Genomic DNA, 25,290 nt, shown 5'->3' on the forward strand with positions numbered 1-25,290 from the left:
GAACAGCCCGGCCCATTACACCACACAGACAGATTATTCCACACATCAGCACATCGAGGTGGCACAGAATGTAGTGTCACAGAGAAAGCACAGGGCAGGCTGACATTGAGGGGCAAGAGTCACGACAAGGCAGACTGGGAGATCAAGAGTTCATCGTTAGAGTAGCAGAGGCCTGTTCTGATAAAGGTTGGACAGAGAGTCGGTATGTGCTGTCAGTGAAGCTCCCTCCTCACCGTCCCATCACACACAAGCACATACACACACAGAGTGCACAGTGGGTCAGACACAGAGTGAAGCTCACTCACTCTGATTCATCAAACACTCCTGGGGTCAGACACAACCTGCTGCGATGTTGCAGGCAATATAGTTTCCCCAAACAGAAAGGTCACACACATTGATGAATATAAACATCATTTATTAAAAAAAAAAGCAATTAAATACAAGGCACAACCAGGCCTAGGAATATAACAAGGAATGTCTTAAATTTCAAAGTAGAGAAATTTCAATCTCTCATGTCAGTATGGCAGTTCAAATGTTTAGCTGTTCTCAAACCTCCCATATCACCGACACAGCACCCTCTCTGTCGATGTCAAACTGCTTGGTCTGAGGTCTTTGCCCCCCCCCTCCTTGTTTGTATCCCACCCTCCACCACACACACACACACGCACACACACTCACGCGCACGCACACACACACTCACGCGCACACACACAGACACACACTCACACACACTCTCTCTCTCACACACACACACACACACACACACACACACACACACACACACACACACACACACACACACATTTTCCCTCTGACTCCCTTGGACGTCCTGCTTCAGTTTTCATCTCCTCCAGCATTCCGGGGAAAAAAACATGCGGATTTAATCAGTGGATTAATTGGCCCCTGAATGAGGGGGAGAGGCTGGTTTTTGACATGACTGTGGAGGGTAATAAATTAGGGTTGATGTCAGTGGGGTAGCACAGACTCAGAGAGCTGAAGGGCCTGTTTCTGTGCTGTAACCCATCAGAAACAAGGAAAGGAATAACAAGTTAAAAAATAAATAGGCAATGGGTTTATAAAGCTGCTCGGATCTACAAACTCCAGTTCACATTCGTCAGAGTCCAGAGATGTTGTCACTAAATACTTCACAAAGAACCTTCCCGCAGCTCACACAGATCATCAGGATTACAGAGTGGATTCCGGAATGGTGAGAGGCTAGGGGAATGAAGGAGGTGGGGGGGGGGGGGGGGGAGAAAGAGACACCCACACACACCAACCTCCATCTCATGACTTCCCAATATCAAACTTCCATGGAACGTTACGTTACCAACTTTTGCACAGTGAGATCCCGCAGGAAGACAGCATTGAGCCACGTGGGCGACAGTCAAATTTTGGTGAATTCCCCCCATGCTCTGTGATTCTGTGACTCCTCTGGCTCCTACACCCCTCCACATCTCTGAGACTTCCTTCAGCCCTTATACCCCTCCCCTTTCTGCCCCTACACCGCACCCCATCACTGTGGCTCTCTGGCCCCTACACCCCTACCATCTCTGTGACTTTTCCAACCTCCATATCTCTGTTGGAACCCTTCAGTCCCCATTCCTGTCTCTGTAGCCCCCTTCCCTACACCACTCCCCATACTGTATATGTGACTCCCCCACTCTGGCTCCTACAACCCACGGAGTGTGGTGTGGGGCCGGGTTTGTTATTGAATCCCCTGACCGTTTTTGATTTCTGCTAAAGGGTCAGTGTGCCTTGATTGTAACAGGAGGAGGGAGTCAATCCCTCAGTGCGAGCGAGCCTTCAGATCCTCGGGAGGCGGGGAGGGAGATGAGGGCTGCAGGATATGTGGGAATGGGTTACTCCAGACGTCTAGATGTCCAGTCGTCTGTGGGGTCTTCCTGTGCGTCTCCAGTTAGCTGGTGGGCTTTGGGGGGACGAAGAGGTGCCTGTTAGCAGTGCTTCGAGACCGTCGGCAGTGGTGGGCACCGGTCGGTGAAGGAGGTCGTCCTGACGGGTAGAGAGAAATAGAGTGGCTGTGAGGAGGTGGCACTGGCCAGAGGAACGAGAGAGATGGAAAGGGAGAGAGGGAGAGAGGGAGGGGGAAGACCAAGGGAGAGAGGGAAGGATGAAAGGGGAGAGAAGGTGGGGAAACGATAGAGGTGGAGTGGGAGAGGGAAAGATGCAAGTGGAAGAAAGGGAGAGGGAAGGGAAGAAAGGGGGAAAGTGGAAGGGGAAAAGGGAGGAGGAGTGAGAAAGGGTGGGAAGGGTAAGATTGTTGTGAAGGAGAGATTGTTGGGAAGGAGGAGGGAGAGAGAAGGGGAAGAGAGAGAGGGAGAGATTGTGGTAGAGAAATGGGGAGAGAGGGGGGCAAAGAAAGGAGGGGAATAACCACACACGATGTTTTAGAAACCGCATCTTCCCCGTCAGCTTTCTGAGCCCATGAACCTGCCCTTCCACGTTTGCACCATTTCATTCACTTTCTGTAGTTTATTTATATCTGGCGCTGTACTGCTGCCTGGGAAACCCGTGTCAGTGCCAATAAACCTGATTCCCGGGGGGGTGGGGGGGAGGGAGCAGCATCGTCAACAAGAAGAGATTAACAGGCAGAGGTGGAGGAGGAAGAGAAACCAAGAGCGTGGGGGGAAAGGAGGAGGGAAAGAGGGAAGTCGAGGGAGAATGGGTCAGAGAGGACAAGAGATAGAAAGAGTGACAGTGACAACAAGGGCAACGATTTAAAGAGAGTGATATAGAGGGAGAGAGTGCGACAGGAAGTGGGGTATGAAAGAGTGAGGGAACGGACAGAGAGAGAAAGGGTGAGGGAGGCAAGAGGGATATAGGGTGAAGAAATGGTGGGAAGAGCGAGTGAAAGAAAAATAGCAAGGGAAAGAGGGAAAGAGGACGTGGGAGAGATGGATAGACAGAGGGAGGGAGGGAACAGAGTCAGTGGTTGTGGTATAGAGGGGTAGAAAATAATGAGAGGGAAAGAAGAGGATAGAGAGGGAGACCAGGGGAAAGGAAGGCAGATGTGGACAAGTTGTGTCTCAGTTTCTCACTCCCTTGCCCCACCCTCTCGGCAACACAGCTCTCCGGTCTGCCTCTGCCCCACCATGAACCAGCGACCCCCCCAACCGCGTCCACTCACCTGTCACTGGACTCATCGGCCTCGCGGTCCAGGCCCTTGCGTTCGATGTCGCTTCGCTCCAGCAGGCTGGCGGACAGGCACATGAGGATGCCACAGCGGCGGGTACGGTAGCACACGATGTCCACCAGCAGCAGCAGCACCACAAAGATCACCAGAATGATGCCAACCACACCAGCCGTGCCAACCCTCGGTTTTTGTCCTGTCGCAGGGAGGGAGAGCGGGGGAGCGGGCAGGAAAAGGATCAAGGGAGAAGGTCAGACACGAGTCCACTCAAGGGTTGAGGGAGAAATGACGAGGGTCAGGACAAAGGTAGGGTCAAGGGACGAGGGGAGGGATCAAGCAGACAGCAAGGGTGAATGGGAGAGGATGTTGTTCAGGTGAAGGGTTGAGGAACAAGGTCAGGGTCAAGGTGAGGCAGATGATTGAGGGGCAATGGGAGGAGGTCAAAGACGAGTTCTGGATCAAGAGTGGAGGGAAGGGTGAGGGTCAACAGTCAAGGGGTGAAGATAAGTGTCAAGGATGAGGGGTAAAAGCGAAAATGAGGGTCAAGGGGAGGTTAAGGGACAAGGGGCAGTGCAAAGGTCAAGGGATGAGGACCAGTGCAGGGGTCAGGGGTGATGGACCAAGAGAGATGAGAAGGACAGGAGTCACCCAGAAAGCAGAAGGTACCCTCATGATTGGTATCCCAGTTTGGAATGGAGGGGTGCAGGAGTCATGGGACACAGGGTCAGAAGGTCGAGAGTGGACAGAGGATCGGTAGTGGTCAGAGGAAGTGACGATCTGCAACTCACCGACAGCAGCAGCGGGCGGTCTCGGAGGAATGGAGACATTCAGGTAGGTGGTCACCGAACGACCATTTCTGTTTTCTGCCTCGATCTCTAACTCATAGACTGAGCCCCAGTTCAGATTTTTCAGGAGGTAGGAGTCGGAACTGGAATCATTCACTGTTACATTGCACCATTCATCAGCTTCAACCTGGGAACAGGGTCAGAGGCAGAGATACATCTCCAAACCTTCTCAAAACTTTACACTCCCCCCACACCGTCCCATCACACACTCCCAGGGTCAGACACAGAGTGAAACTCTCTCCACACCGTCCCATCACACACTCCCGGGGTCTGAAACAGAGTGAAACTCCCTCCACACCGTCCCATCACACACTCCCGGGGTCTGAAACAGAGCGAAGCTTCCTCCACACTGTCCCATCACACACTCCCGGGGTCAGACACAGAGTGAAGCTCCCTCCGCACCATCCCATCACACACTCCCGGGGTCAGACACAGAGTGAAGCTCCCTCAGCACCATCCCATCACACACTCCCGGGGTCAGACACAGAGTGAAGCTCCCTCCACACCGTCCCATCACACACTCCCGGGGTCAGACACAGAGTGAAGCTCCCTCCACACCGTCCCATCACACACTCCCGGGGTCAGACACAGAATGAAGCTCCCTCCACACCGTCCCATCACACACTCCCGGGGTCAGACACAGAGTGAATCTCCCTCCACACCGTCCCATCACACACTCCCGGGGTCTGAAACAGAGTGAAACTCCCTCCACACCGTCCCATCACACACTCCCGGGGTCTGAAACAGAGCGAAGCTTCCTCCACACTGTCCCATCACACACTCCCGGGGTCAGACACAGAGTGAAGCTCCCTCCGCACCATCCCATCACACACTCCCGGGGTCAGACACAGAGTGAAGCTCCCTCAGCACCATCCCATCACACACTCCCGGGGTCAGACACAGAGTGAAGCTCCCTCCACACCGTCCCATCACACACTCCCGGGGTCAGACACAGAGTGAAGCTCCCTCCACACCGTCCCATCACACACTCCCGGGGTCAGACACAGAATGAAGCTCCCTCCACACCGTCCCATCACACACTCCCGGGGTCAGACACAGAGTGAATCTCCCTCCACACCGTCCCATCACACACTCCCGGGGTCAGACATAGAGTGAAACCTCCTCCACACCGTCCCATCACACACTCCCGGGGTCAGACACAGAGTGATGTTCCCTCCACACAATCCCAGGGGCTGATGTTCGTGAGTGATAGTAGCCACGTACTTCCTTGTATCTGATGAGGTGCCGTAGAACTGGGCTGCCTCCATTCTCCACGTCCTTGAAGAATATCCGGATATCGTTGCCTGTGCTTTCGTTCCTGGTGGAGACTCTGGGCCTGTCTGGTTCCCCTGTGAGAATAACAAACGTTTTCATTGGTCCTGTCCCATGGAACAAAGGATCAGGCCTTTCTTCCCATCTGCCTGCTACTGGCTCTCCAATGCAGCTCTCCCGTCAGCCATTATATTCTCAACCCCCCTCCCCCGAATCCCTCTCCCCTTTCAGAAACTCCTACCCAGTGTCCTCACAAAGCCTCTTTTGGTAATCATTAATGAGAGGGCACATGTTCAGCTTGTAGAGGTTCACTTGTGTCAGGGGGTCCTGATTGTCGAGACCCTCAGCCTCCTCCCTCACCACATTCAATTTATTCCGTCCCAAACTTCTCTTTCTTCCAAATGCCTCGACTCATCCTCCCCTGGCCTGCAAGCAGACCCCCTCCCCAGCTGCTCCAGGTCTTTCTTCCGGACGAGAGCCCCTCCTTCCCTGGGGAACATCCCGTGGAAACCCCGTCATGCCAGTCTACCTCATCTCCATTTTGGAGAAAGGGCCAGCATCCTCTGTCCCATCCCCATCTGAAGCCTTCCCAGCACCACGCTACAACAGTATTATTTTATATTTCCACAGTTTGTCTTCTATTGCACTCTGGTTGCCAGTTTGTATCTGTGTACGTAGTGTTCATAAAATTCTGTAGTATTTACTGTTTTCCTGCAAATCCTTGTAAGAAAATAAATCTCAAGGTAGTATATGGTGACATCTGAGAATAGATCTACCTTGATCTTTGGTTCCCTACCAGAGGGGACAAGACTGTCTCTCTATCCTCACGGAGGGAGGGATGGAGGGATGGATCTATTCCTCTTCTCCGTAAGCCTCTCAGCCTCCTTCACTCCAGGGGAAGCATACCCGATCTCTCCCCATAACTAGAGTCCTCCAGTCCGGGCAGTGTCCGGTGGGAGTTTGCTCTCACTCCCTGCATTGCGATTGCATTCTTGGCATGAAAATGGTTGTTTGTGTTGTAACATTGACAACATCTACTGCCAGGTGATGTTGCAGCTTCACAAAACTGCAGATCGACCCACCCGGAGTATTGTGTTCAGTTCTGGTCACCTCATTATAGGAAGGGTTTGGGAACTTTAGGGAGGGTGCGGAGGAGATTTACGAGGATACTGCCTGGATTAGAGAGCATGTGGTATGAGGATAGGCTGAGGGAGCAAGGCCTTTTCTCACTGGGTGATGAGAGGTGACTTGATAGAGGCGTACGTGATCATAGGAGGTGTAGAGCAATTGGACAGTCAGAGACTTTTTCTTCAGAGGAAATAGCTAATATGAAGGACAGTATTTTAAGCTGATTGGAGGGAAGTACAGGTGAGATGTTAAAGGTTTGTTTTACACAGAGAGTGGTGGGTGTGTGGAACACACTACCGGGGAGGTGGCACAGGCTGACACATTAGGGATATTTAAGAGACACTTAGACAGACACATGGCAGAAAGAGAAATGGGAGGCAGGGTGAGATTGATCTTAGAGTAGGGTAAAAGGTTGGTACAACATTGTGGGCTGGGGGCCTGTTGTGCTGTACTTTTCTCTGTGGATGGAGCATCTGGGTGGAACCGTAGGAAGATGGTGTTTAGTGTGAAGAGAGTGAAGAATGGCTTTCTCGTGGGGGTTCAGTTTGGTCTCTTCCCACTATAGGAAGATGCAGAGGAGATTTACAAAGATGTTGCCAGGACTCCACGGACTAAGTTATGGAGAGAGGTAGGGCAGTTTGGGACTTTATTCACTGGAGTTTGGGTGACCATCTAGAGGAACTGGCATCGACTTAACCCTTTTCTTCCAACCCCCCCCACCTCACTCTGAACCCCCAGAGACTCTGTCAATTAGTACAGCAGGGCAAATCCATTTGTCCCTTGTTTCATGCTCGATCGTTGCCCCAACAGCCACAAACCTAGCCATGTCCTTCTCGGATCCACTCAGTGATGAGAGCTCCCCAAGTGGGGGGAGTTCCAGAGACTCTAGATGATGAGGGTACACCCCCCAATCCTGAATGGTGAGTGCAACACCCCCTCCCCATTTCAGGACCTCCTGTCTTGAAACTTCCCAGTCTAGCAGAGGTTTTCCCCTTCCTCTTTCCCCTGGTGGGATCTTGCTGTGCACAAGAGCAAAAGGGGGAGTGTCCATTTAATTTTTTTTCACCGGTCTCTCCCTCGACTGCCCCTCCCCACTTCCCCAAAATTCACCCAATCACAGCAGGCGAGAAGATGGGAAATGAGGAAAGTGGAATGGAACATTACCTCCTATTGGATGGGCCGCAGATGACATCACCGGACATAATGAGAGCGATCACATGATGATGAGATGGGTGGATGAACATGGTGATGGTTACATGGAGGAGAGAGCAGCAGTGAAAGAGTTACTGGGCAATGCATGGCCAGTTGTAATAAAATATACAAATAAATAAATGTACAAAACACTAACAACTTTAAAAAGAATGAAAAAGCAAAGATCAGCCCCACGAGACCTGTGGGAGACCACTCTGTCCATCCAGCCACTACTGGACCACTGATTCAGCTCTCCCAGCAGCCCCTGTTCACCCTGCTTCTTGCAACCTCTCCCCACTTTGGGCAGCTTGTATTCAATCTCCCTCTGCCCCCCACCCCTTGAAACGTATCTTGGATCAAATCAACTCCCAACCCCCACCTCCAGCTCACTCTTTCTCTCTCTCCCCTCCACTTTCTCTCAATTCCTACTCACTCTCCACCCTCTCTCTCTACCCAACACACATCCTCTCCCACACTATCTCTCTGCCCCTACTATCTCTCTCTACCATCTCTAACATTCTCTCTACCCCACTCTCTCTACCCTCTTCTCTCTCCCACACCCTTACAAAATTCTTTTTACCCCTTCTCTCCCCCACTCTTCCCTAATTCTCTCTAACCCCTTCTCTCCCCACCTCTCCTTACCCATTGCTCTCCCCCCACACTCTTCCCCAATTCTCTCTCCCCCTTCACTCTCCACCCCCGCTCTCATTATCCCCTCTCTTCCCTTGCACTCGCAATCCCCACTCTCTCCCTCTTGTCTCTCTATCCCTTCGCTCTCTCCCTGACTCTCCCATCCCCTCTCCCCTCACTTTTCCTACCCCCTTCTCTCTCCAAATTCTTGCTCTCCCCTTATCGATCTCACCCCACTCTCTTACTCTCAATCCCACTCTCTCTCTCCCCCTCACACTCTCCCACAACTCTCCCTCGCCCTCACTCCCAATCTTTGACTCTGTCTGTATCTCCCTTCCCTCATTTCCAGCCACCCCCCAGCCTGAATTACCCTGTGGGTCTGAATCTGTGCGGAGTCCCCCCCGACTCATTGCCCCCCCCACCCCTCTGCCCGCGGACATTTCTGCTGGAATCCACTCACGGCTCGAGAGCGTTCTGGCGGAAACGATGTCGGAATAATTGCCGTCGCCTCTGCCGTTGATGGCGGACACACGGAACTGGTACGGAGTGTAGGGCTGCAATCCAGTGACGAGGTAGTATTCTGGGGCAGAGGGAGAGGGGGAGAGGGAGAGAGGCAGGATGGGTTTCATTTTGTCACAGCTTGTCTTCCATGGATTATAGAAAGTGTGGCACAGTAGATATAACCGACCCCTGCACACAGAAATCCACAGGCACCAATGGAAATGAATAAACTGTCGATGTTTCAGGCGGAGACCCTTCATCAGGCCCCTCCTAACCCGACATTTCCCCCTTCCCCTCCACTCTCCCGCCCTCCGATTCCCCTGGCCTACCATTGTCGATTCGCGTCCGGTTCCATTCCCAGCTGGAGTTCTGCCTCCACTCCAGCCAGTATCCCAGGACGGGGATGCCGCTGTCCTCCCCGGGCGGGTCGAAGGCCACCCGGACAGTGGTGGAGTGCGGCTCCGCCCTCAGCTGCCGCGGGATGCCCGGAAACCCTGCAGAGGGGAAACGGGAGGCAGAGGGTTCAGTGGGAGCAGAGCGGAATGGGGTGGGAAGGAGAGAGGGCTGGGAGCCTCCTGCAGCAGAGGTGGGGTGCAGGCAAGAGGTGCCTTCACTGACGGAGATATGGGGCAGGTGGGAGGAAAGGAGGGGCAGCTGAGAAGGAGCCTCCCCTTCATGGAGTAGGAGGGGAGGGGGTCGGAGGGATCTGGAGAGACTCTTCTGGAGATCCCGGGTTCCATCACAACCCTGTTCTCTGTGTGGAGTTTCCCCGCTCTTCCTGTGATCCTGAGGGGTGGGGGGAGGAGACCCACAGGGTGGAGGGGGAGAGGGAGCCTTAGGGAGGGAGGAGTTGAGATGGTGTGGATGGGAGGGGGTGGGGAAGGAGACCGGTGGTTGGGAGGGAGGAGAGTTGAGATGGTGTGGATGGGAGGGGGTGGGGAGGGAGACCGGTGGTTGGGAGGGAGGAGAGTTGAGACGGTGTGGATGGGAGGGGGTGGGGAAGGAGACTCCGGTGGTTGGGAGGGAGGAGAGTTGAGACGGTGTGGATGGGAGGGGGTGGGGAGGGAGACCGGTGGTTGGGAGGGAGGAGAGTTGAGACGGTGTGGATGGGAGGGGGTGGGGGAGGGAGACCGGTGGTTGGGAGGGAGGAGAGTTGAGACGGTATGGATGGGAGGGGGTGGGGGAAGGAGACCGGTGGTTGGGAGGGAGGAGAGTTGAGACGGTGTGGATGGAGGGGGGTGGGGAAGGAGACCGGTGGTTGGGAGGGAGGAGAGTTGAGACGGTGTGGATGGGAGGGGGTGGGGAGGGAGACCGGTGGTTGGGAGGTAGGAGAGTTGAGACGGTGTGGATGGGAGGGGGTGGGGAGGGAGACCGGTGGTTGGGAGGGAGGAGAGTTGAGACGGTGTGGATGGGAGGGAGACCGGTGGTTGGGAGGGAGGAGAGTTGAGACGGTGTGGATGGGAGGGGGTGGGGAAGGAGACCGGTGGTTGGGAGGGAGGAGAGTTGAGACGGTGTGGATGGGAGGGGGTGGGGAAGGAGGGGAAGGACACTCACAGGGAGGGGGAAGTGTGAATGGGAGAGGAAGTGGGAAGGGGCCTCTGGGTGGGGAGAGGCCCATGAGTTAGTCACGGCTGTCCTCACCTCCCTCCCTCAGCTGCACGGTGTGAGAAGCCGAGCCCTGAGCGTTGGTTGCCGTGCACCGGTACTCTGAGAATTCCTCTGGGGAGCTCACCCTCACCTGAAAGAGAGAGCGAGGGAGTGTCAGTGAGGGAGGCAGAGGAGGGGAGGGGTGTACAACCCTCTGGCCGATACTCCCATTCCCAGCCCTGAGATCCGCTCCAGCCCCTACACCCCTCCCCGTCTCTGTAACCCCCTTCAGCGCCTCCCCACCACCCTGTCTCTGTAACCTCCTCCAGCCCCTACCTCCCTCCTTGTCTCTGTAACTTGCTCTGGCCCCTACACCCCTCCCCTTCTCTGTGACCCCATAACCCGGACTGACCTGCAGGACACTCCTGATGTCTGTTGAGTGTTTGGAGATATCCCCAATGTCCCCGAGATCCAAACTGTTCCAGCTCCAGGTGATGTTTGGCTCGGGATAACCCCGGACGGTGCAGGAGATGTTGACGGGGTTTCCTAACCAGCTGTACAGGACCTGCGGTTCAGAAGATTCAAATGTGGGGATGTCTGTAGTGGGCAAAGTCACATTGGTCAGTCACAAACAGAGCTGAACCTCACCCCCTCCCACAGTACTCCCTCCTCACCCCCCTCCCACACTACTCCCTCCTCACCCCCTCCAACAGCGTTCCCTCCTCACCACCTCCCACAGTACTCCCTCCTCACCCACTACCACAGCATTTCCTCCTCACCACCCCCTCCCGCTTTACTCACTCCCCGTCACGTACACTTGACTTTGACTGTGATTGGCCAAGGTGTCCTCACTGATCTCTCTCTGATGGATCCAATGCACTGGTACGTTCCTGCATCTGACGCCTGGATGTGTTTGATCACCAGAGTCCCATCGGACAGGATACTGTAACGCTCTAAATGAGAAGCAGGTGGGTGATAAAACTTCTGGTTTTCTGGGAGCTCTGTGCACAGTTCCAATCTCACACTGGGAGCCCCATGGACAGTTCCAATCTTACACCGGGAGCCCCATGGACAGTTCCAATCTCACACTGGGAGCCCCATGGACAGTTCCAATCTTACACCGGGAGCACCGTGCACAGTTCCAGTCTGTATCCCTGGGTCAGACCCACACCGGGAGCACCGTGCACAGTTCCAGTCTCTGTATCCCTGGGTCAGACCCACACCGGGAGCACCGTGCACAGTTCCAGTCTCCGTGTCCGTGGGTCAGACCCACACCGGGAGCACCGTGCACGGTTCCAGTCTCCGTGTCCCTGGGTCAGACCCACACCGGGAGCACCGTGCACAGTTCCAGTCTCCGTATCCCTGGGTCAGACCCACACCGGGAGCACCGTGCACAGTTCCAGTCTCCGTGTCCCTGGGTCAGACCCACACCGGGAGCACCGTGCACAGTTCCAGTCTCCGTGTCCCTGGGTCAGACCCACACCGGGAGCACCGTGCACAGTTCCAGTCTCCGTATCCCTGGGTCAGACCCACACCGGGAGCACCGTGCACAGTTCCAGTCTCCGTGTCCCTGGGTCAGACCCACACCGGGAGCACCGTGCACAGTTCCAGTCTCCGCGTCCCTGGGTCAGACCCACACCGGGAGCACCGTGTACAGTTCCAGTCTCTGTATCCCTGGGTCAGACCCACACCGGGAGTACCGTGCACGGTTCCACTCTCCGTATCCCTGGGTCAGACCCACACCGGGAGCACCGTGCACAGTTCCAGTCTCCGTGTCCCTGGGTCAGACCCACACCGGGAGCACCGTGCACAGTTCCAGTCTCCGTATCCCTGGGTCAGACCCACACCGGGAGCAGTGATCAGTGAACATACCTGACTGGACAATCTCCTGATGATATTCCCAGGACACAATGGGATCCGGAATGCCAACAACATGGCAAAGAACAGCCGCATCTGATCCCTCTTCAAACTCCTGGACGGGGGGTGTATTTGCGAACTTGGGGTCCTCTGCCAAGAGAAACAAACAAAAATATTCACTGTGCGGACCCTGTGCTGGTGGTGGGGTTACCCCCCGAACACCCCCACTGGTGGTGAGGTTACCCCTCGAACACCGCCACTGATGGTGTGGTTACCCCTCGAACACCCCCACTAGTGGTGGGGTTACCCCCTGAACACCCCCACTGGTGGTGGGGGTTACCCCCTCATACACCCCCACTGGTGGTGGGGTTACCCCCTAAACACCCCCACTGGTGGTGGCGTTACCCTGAACACTCCCACTGGTGGTGGGGTTACCCCCTGAATACCCCCACTGGTGGTGGGGTTACCCCCTGAACACTCCCACTGGTGGTGGGGTTACCCTGAACACCCCCAGTGGTGGTGGGGTTACCCCCTGAACACTCCCACTGGTGGTGGGGTTACCCCCTGAACACTCCCACTGGTGGTGGGGTTATCCTGAACACCCCCACTGGTGGTGGGGTTATCCCTTACACCCCCAGTGGTGGTGGGTTTACCCCCTGAACACCCCCACTGGTGGTGGGTTTACCCCCTGAACACCCCCACTGGTGGTGGTGTTATCCTGAACACTCCCACTGGTGGTGGGGTTACCCCCTGAACACCCCCACTGGTGGTGGGGTTACCCCCTGAATACTCCCACTGGTGGTGGGGTTATCCTGAACACCCCCACTGGTGGTGGGGTTACCCCCTGAACACCCCCACTGGTGGTGGTGTTATCCTGAACACTCCCACTGGTGGTGGGGTTACCCCCTGAACACCCCCACTGGTGGTGGGGTTATCCTGAACACCCCCACTGGTGGTGGGGTTATCCCTTACACCCCCACTGGTGGTGGGTTTACCCCCTGAACACCCCCACTGGTGGTGGGGTTATCCTGAACACTCCCACTGGTGGTGGGGTTACCCCCTGAACACCCCCACTGGTGGTGGGGTTACCCCCTGAACACTCCCACTGGTGGTGGGGTTACCCTGAACACCCCCACTGGTGGTGGGGTTACCCCCTGAACACCCCCACTGGTGGTGGGGTTACCCCCTGAACACTCCCACTGGTGGTTGGGGTTACCCTGAACACCCCCCACTGGTGGTGGGGTTACCCCCTGAACACTCCCACTGGTGGTGGGGTTACCCTGAACACTCCCACTGGTGGTGGGGTTACCCCCTGAACACCCCCACTGGTGGTGGGGTTACCCCCTGAACACTCCCACTGGTGGTGGGGTTATCCTGAACACCCCCACTGGTGGTGGGGTTATCCCTCATACACTCCCACTGGTGGTGGGGTTACCCCCTGAACACCCCCACTGGTGGTGGGGTTACCCCCTGAACACCCCCACTGGTGGTGGGGTTACCCCTCATATACCCCCACTGGTGGTGGGTTTACCCCTCATATACCCCCACTGGTGGTGGGTTTACCCCTGAACACCCCCACTGGTGGTGGGGGTTACCCCCGAACACCCCCACTGGTGGTGGGGATATCCTGAACACCCCCACTGGTGGTGGGGTTACCCCCTAAACACCCCCACTGGTGGTGGGGTTATCCCTCATACACCCCCACTGGTGGTGGGGTTACCCCCTGAACACCCCCACTGGTGGTGGGGTTACCCCTCATACACCCCCACTGGTGGTGGGTTTACCCCCTGAACACCCCCACTGGTGGTGAGGTTACCCCCTCATACACCCCCACTGGTGGTGGGTTTACCCCCTGAACACCCCCACTGGTGGTGGGGTTACCCCTCATACACCCCCACTGGTGGTGGGTTTACCCCTGAACACCCCCACTGGTGGTGGGGTTATCCTGAACACCCCCACTGGTGGTGGGGTTATCCTGAACACCCCCACTTGTATCTCAATCTCGATCAGAAACTGAGTTCAAATCGTCACAGCTCTGCAGAGATTCACCCACAGTAATCTGTATGGAAAGAGTGTGGGAGAGCAGGGAGCTCTCAGAGGAGTGAGGGTGTTTGAGGGAACTGTGGGAGGGGCAGAGGAGGGAGCACCATGGGAGGGGTGGTTGAGAAGGGAGCACCGTTGGAGGGGCAGTGAGGAGGGATCACTGTGGGGGGGGTTGAGGAGGGAATGCTATGGGAGGGGCGGTTGAGGAGGGAATGCTGTGGGAGGGGCTGTGAGGAGGGATCACGGTGGGAGGGGTGGTTGAGGAGGGATCACTGTGGGAGGGGTGATTGAGGAGGGATCTGTGGGGAGGGGTGGTTGAGGAGGGATCACTGTGGGAGGGGTGGTTGAGGAGGGATCACTGTGGGAGGGGTGGTGAGGAGGGATCACTGTGGGAGGGGAGGTGAGGAGGGATCACTGTGGGAGGGGTGGTGAGGAGGGATCACTGTGGGAGGGGAGGTGAGGAGGGATCACTGTGGGAGGGGTGGTTGAGGAGGGATCACTGTGGGAGGGGTGATTGATGAGGGATCACTGTGGGAGGGGTGGTGAGGAGGGATCGCTGTGGGAGGGACGGTGAGGTGGGATCACTGTGGGAGGGGTGGTGAGGAGGGATCACTGTGGGAGGGGAGTTGAGGAGGGATCACTGTGGGAGGGGTGGTGAGGAGGGATCACTGTGGGAGGGGTGATTGAGGAGGGATCACTGTGGGAGGGGTGGTGAGGAGGGATCACTGTGGGAGGGGTGATTGAGGAGGGATCACTGTGGGAGGGGGTGATTGAGGAGGGATCACTGTGGGGAGGGGAGGTGAGGAGGGATCACTGTGGGGAGGAGTGGTTGAGGAGGGATCACTGTGGGAGGGGAGGTGAGGAGGGATCACTGTGGGAGGGGTGGTTGAGGAGGGATCACTGTGGGAGGGGTGATTGAGGAGGGATCACTGTGGGGAGGGGAGGTGAGGAGGGATCACTGTGGGGAGGAGTGGTTGAGGAGGGATCACTGTGGGAGGGGAGGTGAGGAGGGATCACTGTGGGAGGGGTGGTTGAAGAGGGATCACTGTGGGAGGGGTGATTGATGAGGGATCACTGTGGGAGGGGTGGTGAGGAGGGGATCACTGTGGGGAGGGGTGGTTGAGGAGGGATCACTGTGGGAGGGGTGGTGAGGAGGGATCACTGTGGGAGGGGTGGTTGAGGAGGGATCACTGTGGGAGGGATGGTGAGGAGGGAGCGCTGTGGGAGGGGAGGTTGAGGAGGGATCACTGTGGGAGGGGTTGTTGAGGAGGGGCACTTTGGGAGGGGTGATTGGTTGTTTGCTGGTCAGGACGGCCCCTCCTGTCAGTAACACCTGGTCTGGGAGCTCAGCTGTGGATTTGGTGAAATGACTCTGACCCACTTACGTATAACGCTGATGGTGATGGATTTCCGCAGATCTTCGCCATTATCCAGACTGGCCATGCACCGATATATCCCATTCACCTCCGGGTCGGCATTGATGATCTTCAGCTGGGATTGGTATTCATTCCCTTCAATCCGGATGTGGTCAGTTTCCTCCACCTCTTCGTCATCAATGTCGTACCAGAGAATGGAGTCAGCATCTCCCTTTTCCACTGGTGAGAGAGAGAAGGACAGGGCTTCAGAGCAGGAGTGAGGCCAACCTCATCTCTGTCCCTCACGTCCCAGGAGTGACTGTGTGTGTGTGTGTGTGTGTGTGTGTGTGTGTGTGTTTATGAGCGTGTAAATGAGCAAGTGAGTTTGTGTTTAAGTGTGAGTAGATGTGCATTGTGAGTGAATGAGTGTCTGTGTGTGTGTATGTTTATGAGTGTGTAAGTGTGCAAGTGAGTTTGTGTGTAAGTGTGAGTAGATGTGCATTGTGAGTGAATGAGTGTCTGTTTGTGTGTGTGACCACTGACCTTTGCAGATGAAAGTCCTGCTCTCTCCCAGTTCGACTTTCCCATTTGGTGGAGTGATGGTCAGCTTCTCTGAACCTGTGAGATCAGAAATAGAAACTGGTCACTCAACCGATGGGGTTCATTGAACTGAGCACCCTGGTAAGGGAAACATCCTCCCACAAACTCCACCACCAACACCCCCCACCACAAACACACACCCACACCCACATTTACAAACGTTCTCTGAGAAAGAGACGTCCAGCCATCGAACAGGGACCTAGTGGAAGAAAACAACCTCTCATTAAACAGGGTATCACAGGAAGGACACCATCCCTCCATTAAACAGGGTCCCCACGGGAGAGAGACTCCCTCCATTAAACAGGGTCCCCACGGGAGAGAGACTCCCTCCATTAAACAGGGTCCCCACGGGAGAGAGACTCCCTCCATTAAACTGGGTCCCCACGGGAGAGAGACTCCCTGGTTCCCTCATCTCCTCTGAATCCTGACCTGTATTCAAGACCACGGTGAACCCTTCACGGTTTTTTTTCCCCGGGTGATCACATGGGTTTGGGCGGGATGAATAATAAAATAAAATGGGCGGCATGGTGCCCTGTTGGTTGGCACTGTTGCCTTGTGGGATTTGGTGAAAACTAGAGTTAAGATTGGATCAGCCATGATCTTGTTGAATGGCAGAGCAGGCTTGAGGGGCCGATTGGCCTACTCCTGCTCCTATCTCTTATGTTCTTATGTTATGTTCTCCATTAAATTGGGTCCCCACGGGAGAGAGACTTCCTCCATTAAACAGGGTCCTCATGGGAGAGAGACTCCATCCATTAAACTGGGTCCCCACGGGAGAGAGACACCATCCATTAAACAGGATCCCCACGGGAGAGAGGCACCATCCATTAAACAGGGTCCCCACGGGAGAGAGACACCATCCATTAAAGAGGGTCCCCACGGGAGAGAGACTCCCTCCATTAAACAGGGTCCCCACGGGAGAGAGACACCATCCATTAAAGAGGGTCCCCACGGGAGAGAGACACCATCCATTTAACAGGGTCCCCACGGGAGAGAGACACCATCCATTAAAGAGGGTCCCCACGGGAGAGAGACACCATCCATTAAACAGGGTCCCCACGGGAGAGAGACACCCTCCATTAAACAGGGTCCCCACGGGAGAGAGACACCATCCATTAAAGAGGGTCCCCACGGGAGAGAGACACCATCCATTTAACAGGGTCCCCACGGGAGAGAGACACCATCCATTAAAGAGGGTCCCCACGGGAGAGAGACACCATCCATTAAACAGGGTCCCCACGGGAGAGAGACACCCTCCATTAAACAGGGTCCCCACGGGAGAGAGACACCATCCATTAAACAGGGTCCCCACTGGAGAGAGACTCCCTCCATTAAACAGGGTCCCCACGGGAGAGAGACACCATCCAGTAAACAGGGTCCCCACGGGAGAGAGACACCATCCATTAAAGAGGGCCCCCACGGGAGAGAGACACCATCCATTAAACAGGGTCCCCATGGGAGAGAGACACCATCCATTAAACAGGGTCCCCACGGGAGAGAGACTCCTTCCATTAAACAGGGTCCCCACGGGAGAGAGACTCCCTCCATTAAACAGGGTCTCCACGGGAGTGAAACCCTCCATTAATCAGGGTCCCCACAGGAGAGAGACACCATCCATTAAACAGGGTCCCCACTGGAGAGAGACTCCATTAAACATGGTCCCCACTGGAGAGAGACTCCCTCCATTAAACAGGGTCCCCACAGGAGAGAGACACCATCCAGTAAACAGGGTCCCCACAGAAGAGAGACTCCCTCCATTAAACAGGGTCCCCACGGGAGAGAGACTCCCTCCATTAAACAGGGTCCCCACGGGAGAGAGACACCATCCATTAAACAGGGTCCCCACGGGAGAGAGACTCTCTCCATTAAACAGTGTCCCCATGGGAGAGAGACTCACTCCATTAAACAGGGTCTCCATAGGAGAGAGACTCCCTCCATTAAACAGGGTCCCCACAGGAGAGAGACTCTCTCCATTAAACAGTGTCCCCATGGGAGAGAGAAACCCTCCATTAAACATGGTCCCCACTGGAGAGAGACTCCCTCCATTAAACAGGGTCTCCATAGGAGAGAGACTCCCTCCATTAAACAGGGTCCCCACAGGAGAGAAACCCTCCATTAAACATGGTCCCCACTGGAGAGAGACTCCCTCCATTAAACAGGGTCTCCATAGGAGAGAGACTCCCTCCATTAAACAGGGTCCCCACAGGAGAGAAACCCTCCATTAAACATGGTCCCCACTGGAGAGAGACTCCCTCCATTAAACAGGGTCCCCACAGGAGAGATACACAGAGACACACTCACTTCTTGCCTCCGAGTACATCCCATAAACTGCTGGAGGGACCGTACTCTGGACGTTCCCAGTTTCTAAGTGCGTTCCCTTCAGCTCACAGACACTTGCCTGTGACTGGGATCCCAGCCAGACCTACAGCCCGCAGACTGACTCAGAAGTCAGTACAGGAAACAATCAAGGGATCTTAGTGCCTGATCTACCCCTTGATCGTTGGTCCCCAGAGGCAGCACTACTGGCCAACAAGAACCATTCCGTTACTGGAGCCCTCACTGTGGTCTCGAATACAGGTCAGGATTCAGAGGAGACGAGAGAGAGAGAGAGAAGGATTGAGAAGAGAGAATGTGGAAAGGGAGAGCCAGGGGATGGAGGGAATGGGAAAGTGTGGGAGGGAGGAAGAGAGAGGGGAAAGAAAGAGACATCCCTTTTGAAAGTGATCCCTGTTTGCAACAGTCGATCTCTTTAAGAGGGATCCCAGGAAGAGATTTTCTATTTAAAGGGGGTCTCAGGGACTGAGGGAAGAATTTCCTGATTACAAATGTCCCTGAGAGAGATTTCCGGATTCAAAGGGGTCCTGCAGACTTTCTTCCTTTCAAAGTGGGTCATTTCGAACAAGATACCCCCTTGACATGGGACTGTGAGGGAGAGAGGCTGCCCTTTCTAAATTAAATGTTGGGGGGGGGGGTTTCTCTGACATAGGCACTTGCTCTCTGTGCTCTGGACTCACTGTAACTGACAACCCACATGGTGGAGTCAGTCCCCAGTGGGGAGACCCTCTGTAACAAGAGCTCCCAGGATCAGCGTCCTTCAAAAGGGCAAACCTGGAAAGGGTCCCCGGGCAAAAACCCGTTTGCTGATCACTGGCAGAGAGATTGTCAGTTTAAAAGGGGTTTCTGAGGGCAATGTTCTCCCTAGAGGAAAGTTCTTTAAGGGAGACACACCCTCATTCAAAAAAAATCTCCTTTGAGGCTTTTCAGTGGGAGGTAGTGCTTCAGGGAGAGAAGGAGAAGAAGAGGGGAGAGAGACAGAGTGGGAGGGAGAGAGAGAAACTGTGTGAGAGAGGGAGGTGGAAAAGTGAAAATGGAGGGATGGAGAGGAGAATGTGAGAGGGAGAAAGAAGGAAGAGGAAAGAATGTGAATGGAAAAGGGGAATAGAGAGAGGAGGAAAGGAGGGGAGAGAGTGAGTGTGTGAAAGGGAAGGAGCAGGAGAGAGTGTTAGAAAGTACTGTGGCAGGGAGAGGGAGGGGAAAAAGAGAAGGGTAAATCAAGAGGGTGAGTGGTTGGGATGTGGGGCCAATGAGGGGATGAGTATTACGAGTGAGAGGATAGAGAGGACAGGAGGGATGAAGGGTGACAAGAGATGGGAGGGAGGGACGGAAGGAGAGGTAAGAAGGTGGGGGAGGAGAGTGAGTTGAGAGGAGAGGGTGTGACTGTATTGAGGGGCAGCAAATAGAGTGAGAGAGAGTGTGAGAGGAAGAGAGGGAGGAACAGAGAATATGTTGAGTGAGGAGGAGGAGTGAGAGAGTGAGGGACGGTACCATCTATCATCAAGGATCCTCACCATCTGGTACACTCTCTTCTCAATACCTCCATCGCGGAGGAGGTACAAGAGCCTGAAGACTCACACTCAACGACTGAGGAACAGACGCTTCCCCTCCGCCATCAGATTTCTGGAAGCTCCATGAACACTAGCTCTCCGTTCCCTTATTTTCCATAAGTTATTTTGTAACAGAGTAATTTTATGTCTTTGCACTGTCACAAAACAACAAATTTCACGTCATATGACAGTGATAAACCTGATTCTGAGAGAAAGGGAGTGTGGGAGAATGCGTGAGAGAGAGAATGCATGTGTATGACATCGTGCATCTGACAGAGAGGCAGAGAGAGAGTGACTGTATATGAGAATGCAGTGTGAGAGAGAGTGAATGAGTGAGGGAGAGAGAGAGTGTGAGGGAGAGAGTGTGAGAGAGTGAATGAGTGAGAGAGAGAGTGTGAGAGTGAATGAGTGAGGGAGAGAGAGAGGGCATCTTCAAGAGACCTCTGCTACACAGACTACATCCGAGTGATGGACCATGTGAGGCATCATGTTAGCAGCCAGTGGGAAATGTAATGTTAATAATAATTCCATCCACACTGACTCCACTCATCCCTCCCCAGCCCCCACCCCCCTAGAGCAGAGAACAATGGTCTGAGAATAGAAACCACCTCCGCCTTGAGGACAAACGATTGCCACTTGGGACAAATTTCCAATTCCGGAGTTTGTCAGATTATCAAGGCATTGTTAGGGGAACGATACAGATGGAATTGCTGGCCTGCTGGGATTTCTAAAGCCAGTGTGATGGATGAGACGGTGTATTTTAAGCTGCAATTCGGAAACTGCTAAATATGGCAACACTTTCATGGAAATGATTGAGGGCCAAGTATTGCAGTCAGACTGATTGTCCCTGCTGATGCTTGACAAAAGACTGGACAATGTTACAATAAATTCTCTCCCACCCACAGCTCAGTGCTCCTCCCTCACCACCCCTACCACAGCACTCTACCCTCACTTCCTCCCACAACATTCCCTCCTCACCCCTCCCACTGAGCTCCCTCCTCACCCCTTCCCACAGCGCTCCCTGCTCACCACCCCTCCCACAGAGCTCCAACCTCATCCCCTCCCACAGGACTCTCCCTCCTCACCACCCCCCCACAGTGCTCTATCCTCACTCCCTCCCACAACGCTCCCTCCTCACTGCCACCCACAGTGCTCCCTACTCACCCATCCCACAATATTCCCTCCTCACCCCCTCCCACAGTGTTCCGTCCTCTCCCCCACCCACAGCACTCCCTCTTCACCCCTCCCACAGCATTCCCTCCTCACCCCCTCCCACAGTGTTCCGTCCTCTCCCCCACCCACAGCACTCCCTCTTCACCCCTCCCACAGCATTCCCTCCTCAACCCTCCCACATCACTCCCTCCTCAACCCCTCCCACAATGCTCTCCTCCTCAACCCCTCCCACAGATCTCTCCCTCCTCACCACCCCTCCTGCAGCGACACAGTTAGTCTGGATGGTGAAGAAGTTATTTGGTCTGCTGCTCTTCATCAGCCAGGCCGCTGTGTACAGGAGCTGAAATGTCATGTAACAACTGTACAGGACATTGGTGAGACTGCACTTGGAGTACTGCGTGTAGTTCTGGTCGCCCAGCTATAGGAAGGATGTCATTTAACTGGAGAGGTTCAGAGAAGATTCACGAGGATGTTAGCAGAACTAGAGGGCTTATCAGGAGTGGTTGGACAGGCAGGGACTGATTTCCCTGGAACAAAGGGGCTGAGATGTGACCTGATAGAGGTTTATAAAACCGTCAGGGGTGTTGATAAGATGGACGGTCACAGTCTTTATCCTAGGTCTAAAATAAGATCTCTCCTTCTCATTTTAAACCCATCTAAAATTAAAGGATATAGGTTGAAAGTGAGAGGGAAAAGATTTAAAAGGGCAATAGTTTTCACCCTGAGTGTGATCCGTGTGTGGAACGAGCTGCCAGAGAAAGCGGTCAAGGCAGATACAATAACAATGATTAAAAATGCATTTGGACAGATACACGGAGAGGAAGGGTTTAGGGAGATGGGCATTTGGACAGGTACGTGAAGAGGAAAGGTTGAGCGATATTGGCCAAACGCAGGAACAAGTTGGCATGAAAAATGGAGATAATCGATGCACCCCACATCCATTCCGTTACCTCACCCATCAGGGGTGGCGGGTTTGGTGAGGGTGAGTAATACCAATTTTCCAAGAATCAATCATCCCTCATTCCACTCTTCCATTTCTTCCACCCCCCCCCCCACCAAACTGCTGGAACTCACCACTCGTGGGATCTCACTGTGCCAAAACCTTCCTGTCCGACTGCTTTGCAGAGGATGTTCAACCTGTCCAGTCTCCATTGACTCATGGGACAGGCTCAATCTCATTCTTTCCCTCCAGACCTCCATTTTCTGACTTTTAACCTCATTCCCCTCAACCTCTGCCTCCTCTGCATTTGAGATTCTATCCCCTCACCTACACACTGATTGAATAGCCCTCAAATTAACCCCGTGCGTCTCTCTCATTTGGGCACTGTAGGAAATCAGGTGGGAGTGGTGGGGGAGGGAAAGGAGATCCAGCCGGGGAGACCATAAGACCAAATTAGGCCAATCAGCCCATCGAGTCTGGTCCGCCATTCCATCATGACTGATTTATTATCCTTCTCAACCGCATTCTCCTCCCGACTCCCTGACGTCCTGATTAGTCAAGAAACTATGAGCCTTCGCTTTAAATGACTAAACCTACACAGCCGTCTGTGGCAATTAATTCCACAGATTCACCACCCCTGGCCAAAGACATTCCTCCTCATCCCCGTTCTAAAGGCACGTTCCTTTATTCTGAGGCTCTGCCCCGCGGTCTTAGACTCTCCCGACAGAGAGCGTACAGAGTGCATTCAGACAGCAGCCTCCAGACCCTCACCATCCCACACCCTGTCCCTCCACACGAGCATCCCGGCACCCCAAATCCACAAACAACGTGGCGTTTTAGGCCGTTTACCTGTAACACAGTTGACCAGACACTGGAGGATGATGCAGACAGTCAGCCGGAGAAACACGGTTTTTCTCTCTCTCCCTCTCTCCATTTCTCTGCTCTATTTCTATTTCTCTCTGTTCTATCGAAGTTCTCTCGTTTAGCTCTCTTTCTGTAATCTCTCTATCCTGTCACCACACTGCTTTCTTACTATTTCTCTTTACTCTGTCTGTCCTCTGCCTCTCTCTCCCCTCTCTATTTCTCTGTTCTCTGAGCCGTGGAGACAGCTGATCAGGAGCTGGGGTGACTCCGGACTCTGTGTGAAGCCCATACATCAGCATGTGCCTATTTATTGCCTGCAGTTTGGCCACGAGCAGCCGTGCTTCCTTCCTCGACCCCTCCTAGACAGCCTTATCTCCCATCTCCAGCACGTTCAGCTCCCCCATTAGGGCCACTCAGCTCGCCCGCCCCCCACCCCTCCCCTACAATCTAACGAGGCGCCAGCACGACCTCCACCCCGGTCGCCAAGGGCCCCGTGTTTACTGACACAGGCGGCTGGCTGTAATGCACCGGAGGACAACCAGACTGTCCACACATCTGGGAGGATGCAGAAGCAGGTACACACAGACTCATGGAATGGGAGAGACACACAGACTGAGACACAGAGGTTGGGAGACACAAAGACATAGACTGAGGTGGTGGGCACAGACTGAGGGACAGACAGGGACTGCAGAGAAACAGATAATCAGGCTGGAAGGGATAGAAACACAGGTTGGCAGACACATAGAAATACACAGGATGAGAGAGACAGAGAGGCATGCAGACAGAGACGGACTGGCCTTGAGCCACCCAGACAGAGTCTGACTGACCCTGAGCCACCCAGACAGAGATGGACTGACCCTGAGCCACCCAGACAGAGATGGACTGACCTCGAGCCACCCAGACAGAGACGGACTGACCTCGAGCTACCCAGACAGAGATGGAGTGAACTCGAGCCACCCAGACAGAGATGGACTGACCTCGAGCCACCCAGACAGAGACGGACTGACCTTGAGCCACCCAGACAGAGACGGACTGACCCTGAGCCACCCAGACAGAGACGGACTGACCTCGAGCCACCCAGACAGAGACAGACTGACCCTGAGCCACCCAGACAGAGACGGACTGACCTCGAGCCACCCAGACAGAGACAGACTGACCCTGAGCCACCCAGACAGAGATGGAGTGAATTCGAGCCACCCAGACAGAGACGGACTGACCCTGAGCCACCCAGACAGAGATGGAGTGAACTCGAGCCACCCAGACAGAGACGGACTGACCCTGAGCCACCCAGACAGAGATGGAGTGAACTCGAGCCACCCAGACAGAGACGGACTGTCCTCGATCCACCCAGACAGAGAGGTACATGGATAGAGTGCACAGACTAGAGATGCACAGATGGAGTCAAGGGTCACAGTGATGGACAGGGTCACAGAGGTGGGAACGCAGACAGTGATGGACAAAGTCATACTGGTGGGAGGGAACACATGCTGACGGACAGGGTGAGACAGGTGGGAACATGCAAGATGATGGACACGTCACAGAAGTTGGCTCTCTCACAGTGATGGCTGGGGTAATAAAGGTGGGGTCACAGACTGTGATGGGTGGGGTCACAGACTGTGATGGATGGGGTCACAGACAGTGATGGATGGGGTCACAGACTGTGATGGATGGGGTCACAGACAGTAGCATGACAAGGGTAGCTGGCAGAGTAAACATAGACAACAGGAGAGGAAACAACAAGAGATCCGCACATCCCCCATTCCCTCCACCCCACACACACACACTCTCTCACTGGGATATGGTTCTCTCTCTCTCACACACACACAGACACTCTCACTGGGGGGACACAGGTCTCTCACACACACACACAGACTCTCACTGGGGTACAGGTCTCTCCCTATCTCTCTCATACACACACATGTTCACTGGGAGACCAATCTCTCTCTTACACATATACACACGCTTTCTCACTGGGGGTAGGTATCTCTCTTACACACACACACTTCCTCACTAGGGTACGGGTTTCTCTCTTACACATACCACACACACACATTCTAATTGGGGTCGGGTCTCTCTCTCTCTCACACACACACACACAGACTCTCACTGGGGATGGATCACTCTCATACACACACAAACTTTCTCACTGCGAGACAGGTCACTTTCTCTCTCGCACAAACACAAACACCCACACACACGTCTCTCCGTCCCTCTGTCCTTACCCCAGTTCTGTGTTGCTCCCTGTCGAGTTTTGGATCGTCAGCATGCTGTG

The 25,290-nt window shown here is 54.5% G+C and overlaps 2 protein-coding genes across 3 annotated transcripts in view; one reads left to right on the forward strand and one right to left on the reverse strand.

Annotated features, from left to right (window-relative positions):
• The window catches only part of LOC140733011 (contactin-5-like), a 546,274-nt gene that overhangs the window by 206,843 nt on the left and 314,141 nt on the right, over window positions 1-25,290 (forward strand). The gene's annotated exons all lie outside the window — the stretch shown is intronic.
• LOC140733006 (neural cell adhesion molecule 1-like) lies at window positions 399-23,317 on the reverse strand. The gene is made up of 13 exons (XM_073055766.1): window positions 23,004-23,317; window positions 16,101-16,175; window positions 15,588-15,797; window positions 12,175-12,309; window positions 11,118-11,255; window positions 10,715-10,899; window positions 10,357-10,453; window positions 9,045-9,209; window positions 8,675-8,794; window positions 5,218-5,342; window positions 3,937-4,120; window positions 3,146-3,344; window positions 399-2,010 (listed from the first exon to the last, which is right to left on the reverse strand). Exons 1-13 carry the CDS (start codon window positions 23,086-23,088, stop codon window positions 1,953-1,955), a joined length of 1,776 nt encoding a protein of 591 aa, XP_072911867.1. The 5' UTR covers window positions 23,089-23,317; the 3' UTR covers window positions 399-1,952.

This window comes from Hemitrygon akajei, chromosome 1 (genome assembly GCF_048418815.1).
Source record: "Hemitrygon akajei chromosome 1, sHemAka1.3, whole genome shotgun sequence".
In the NCBI taxonomy this organism is placed as follows: Eukaryota; Metazoa; Chordata; class Chondrichthyes; order Myliobatiformes; family Dasyatidae; genus Hemitrygon; species Hemitrygon akajei.

Excerpts from the sequence above, each read along its gene's own strand:
- LOC140733006 (XM_073055766.1), bottom strand. The coding sequence starts at position 23,088 with ATGGAGAGAGGGAGAGAGAGAAAAACCGTGTTTCTCCGGCTGACTGTC. Across the intron at positions 15,798-16,100 it reads CAGGACTTTCATCTGCAAAG|TGGAAAAGGGAGATGCTGAC; the intron begins GTCAGTGGTCAC and ends CTCTCTCACCAG. Across the intron at positions 4,121-5,217 it reads ACCTCATCAGATACAAGGAA|GTTGAAGCTGATGAATGGTG; the intron begins GTACGTGGCTAC and ends CCCTGTTCCCAG.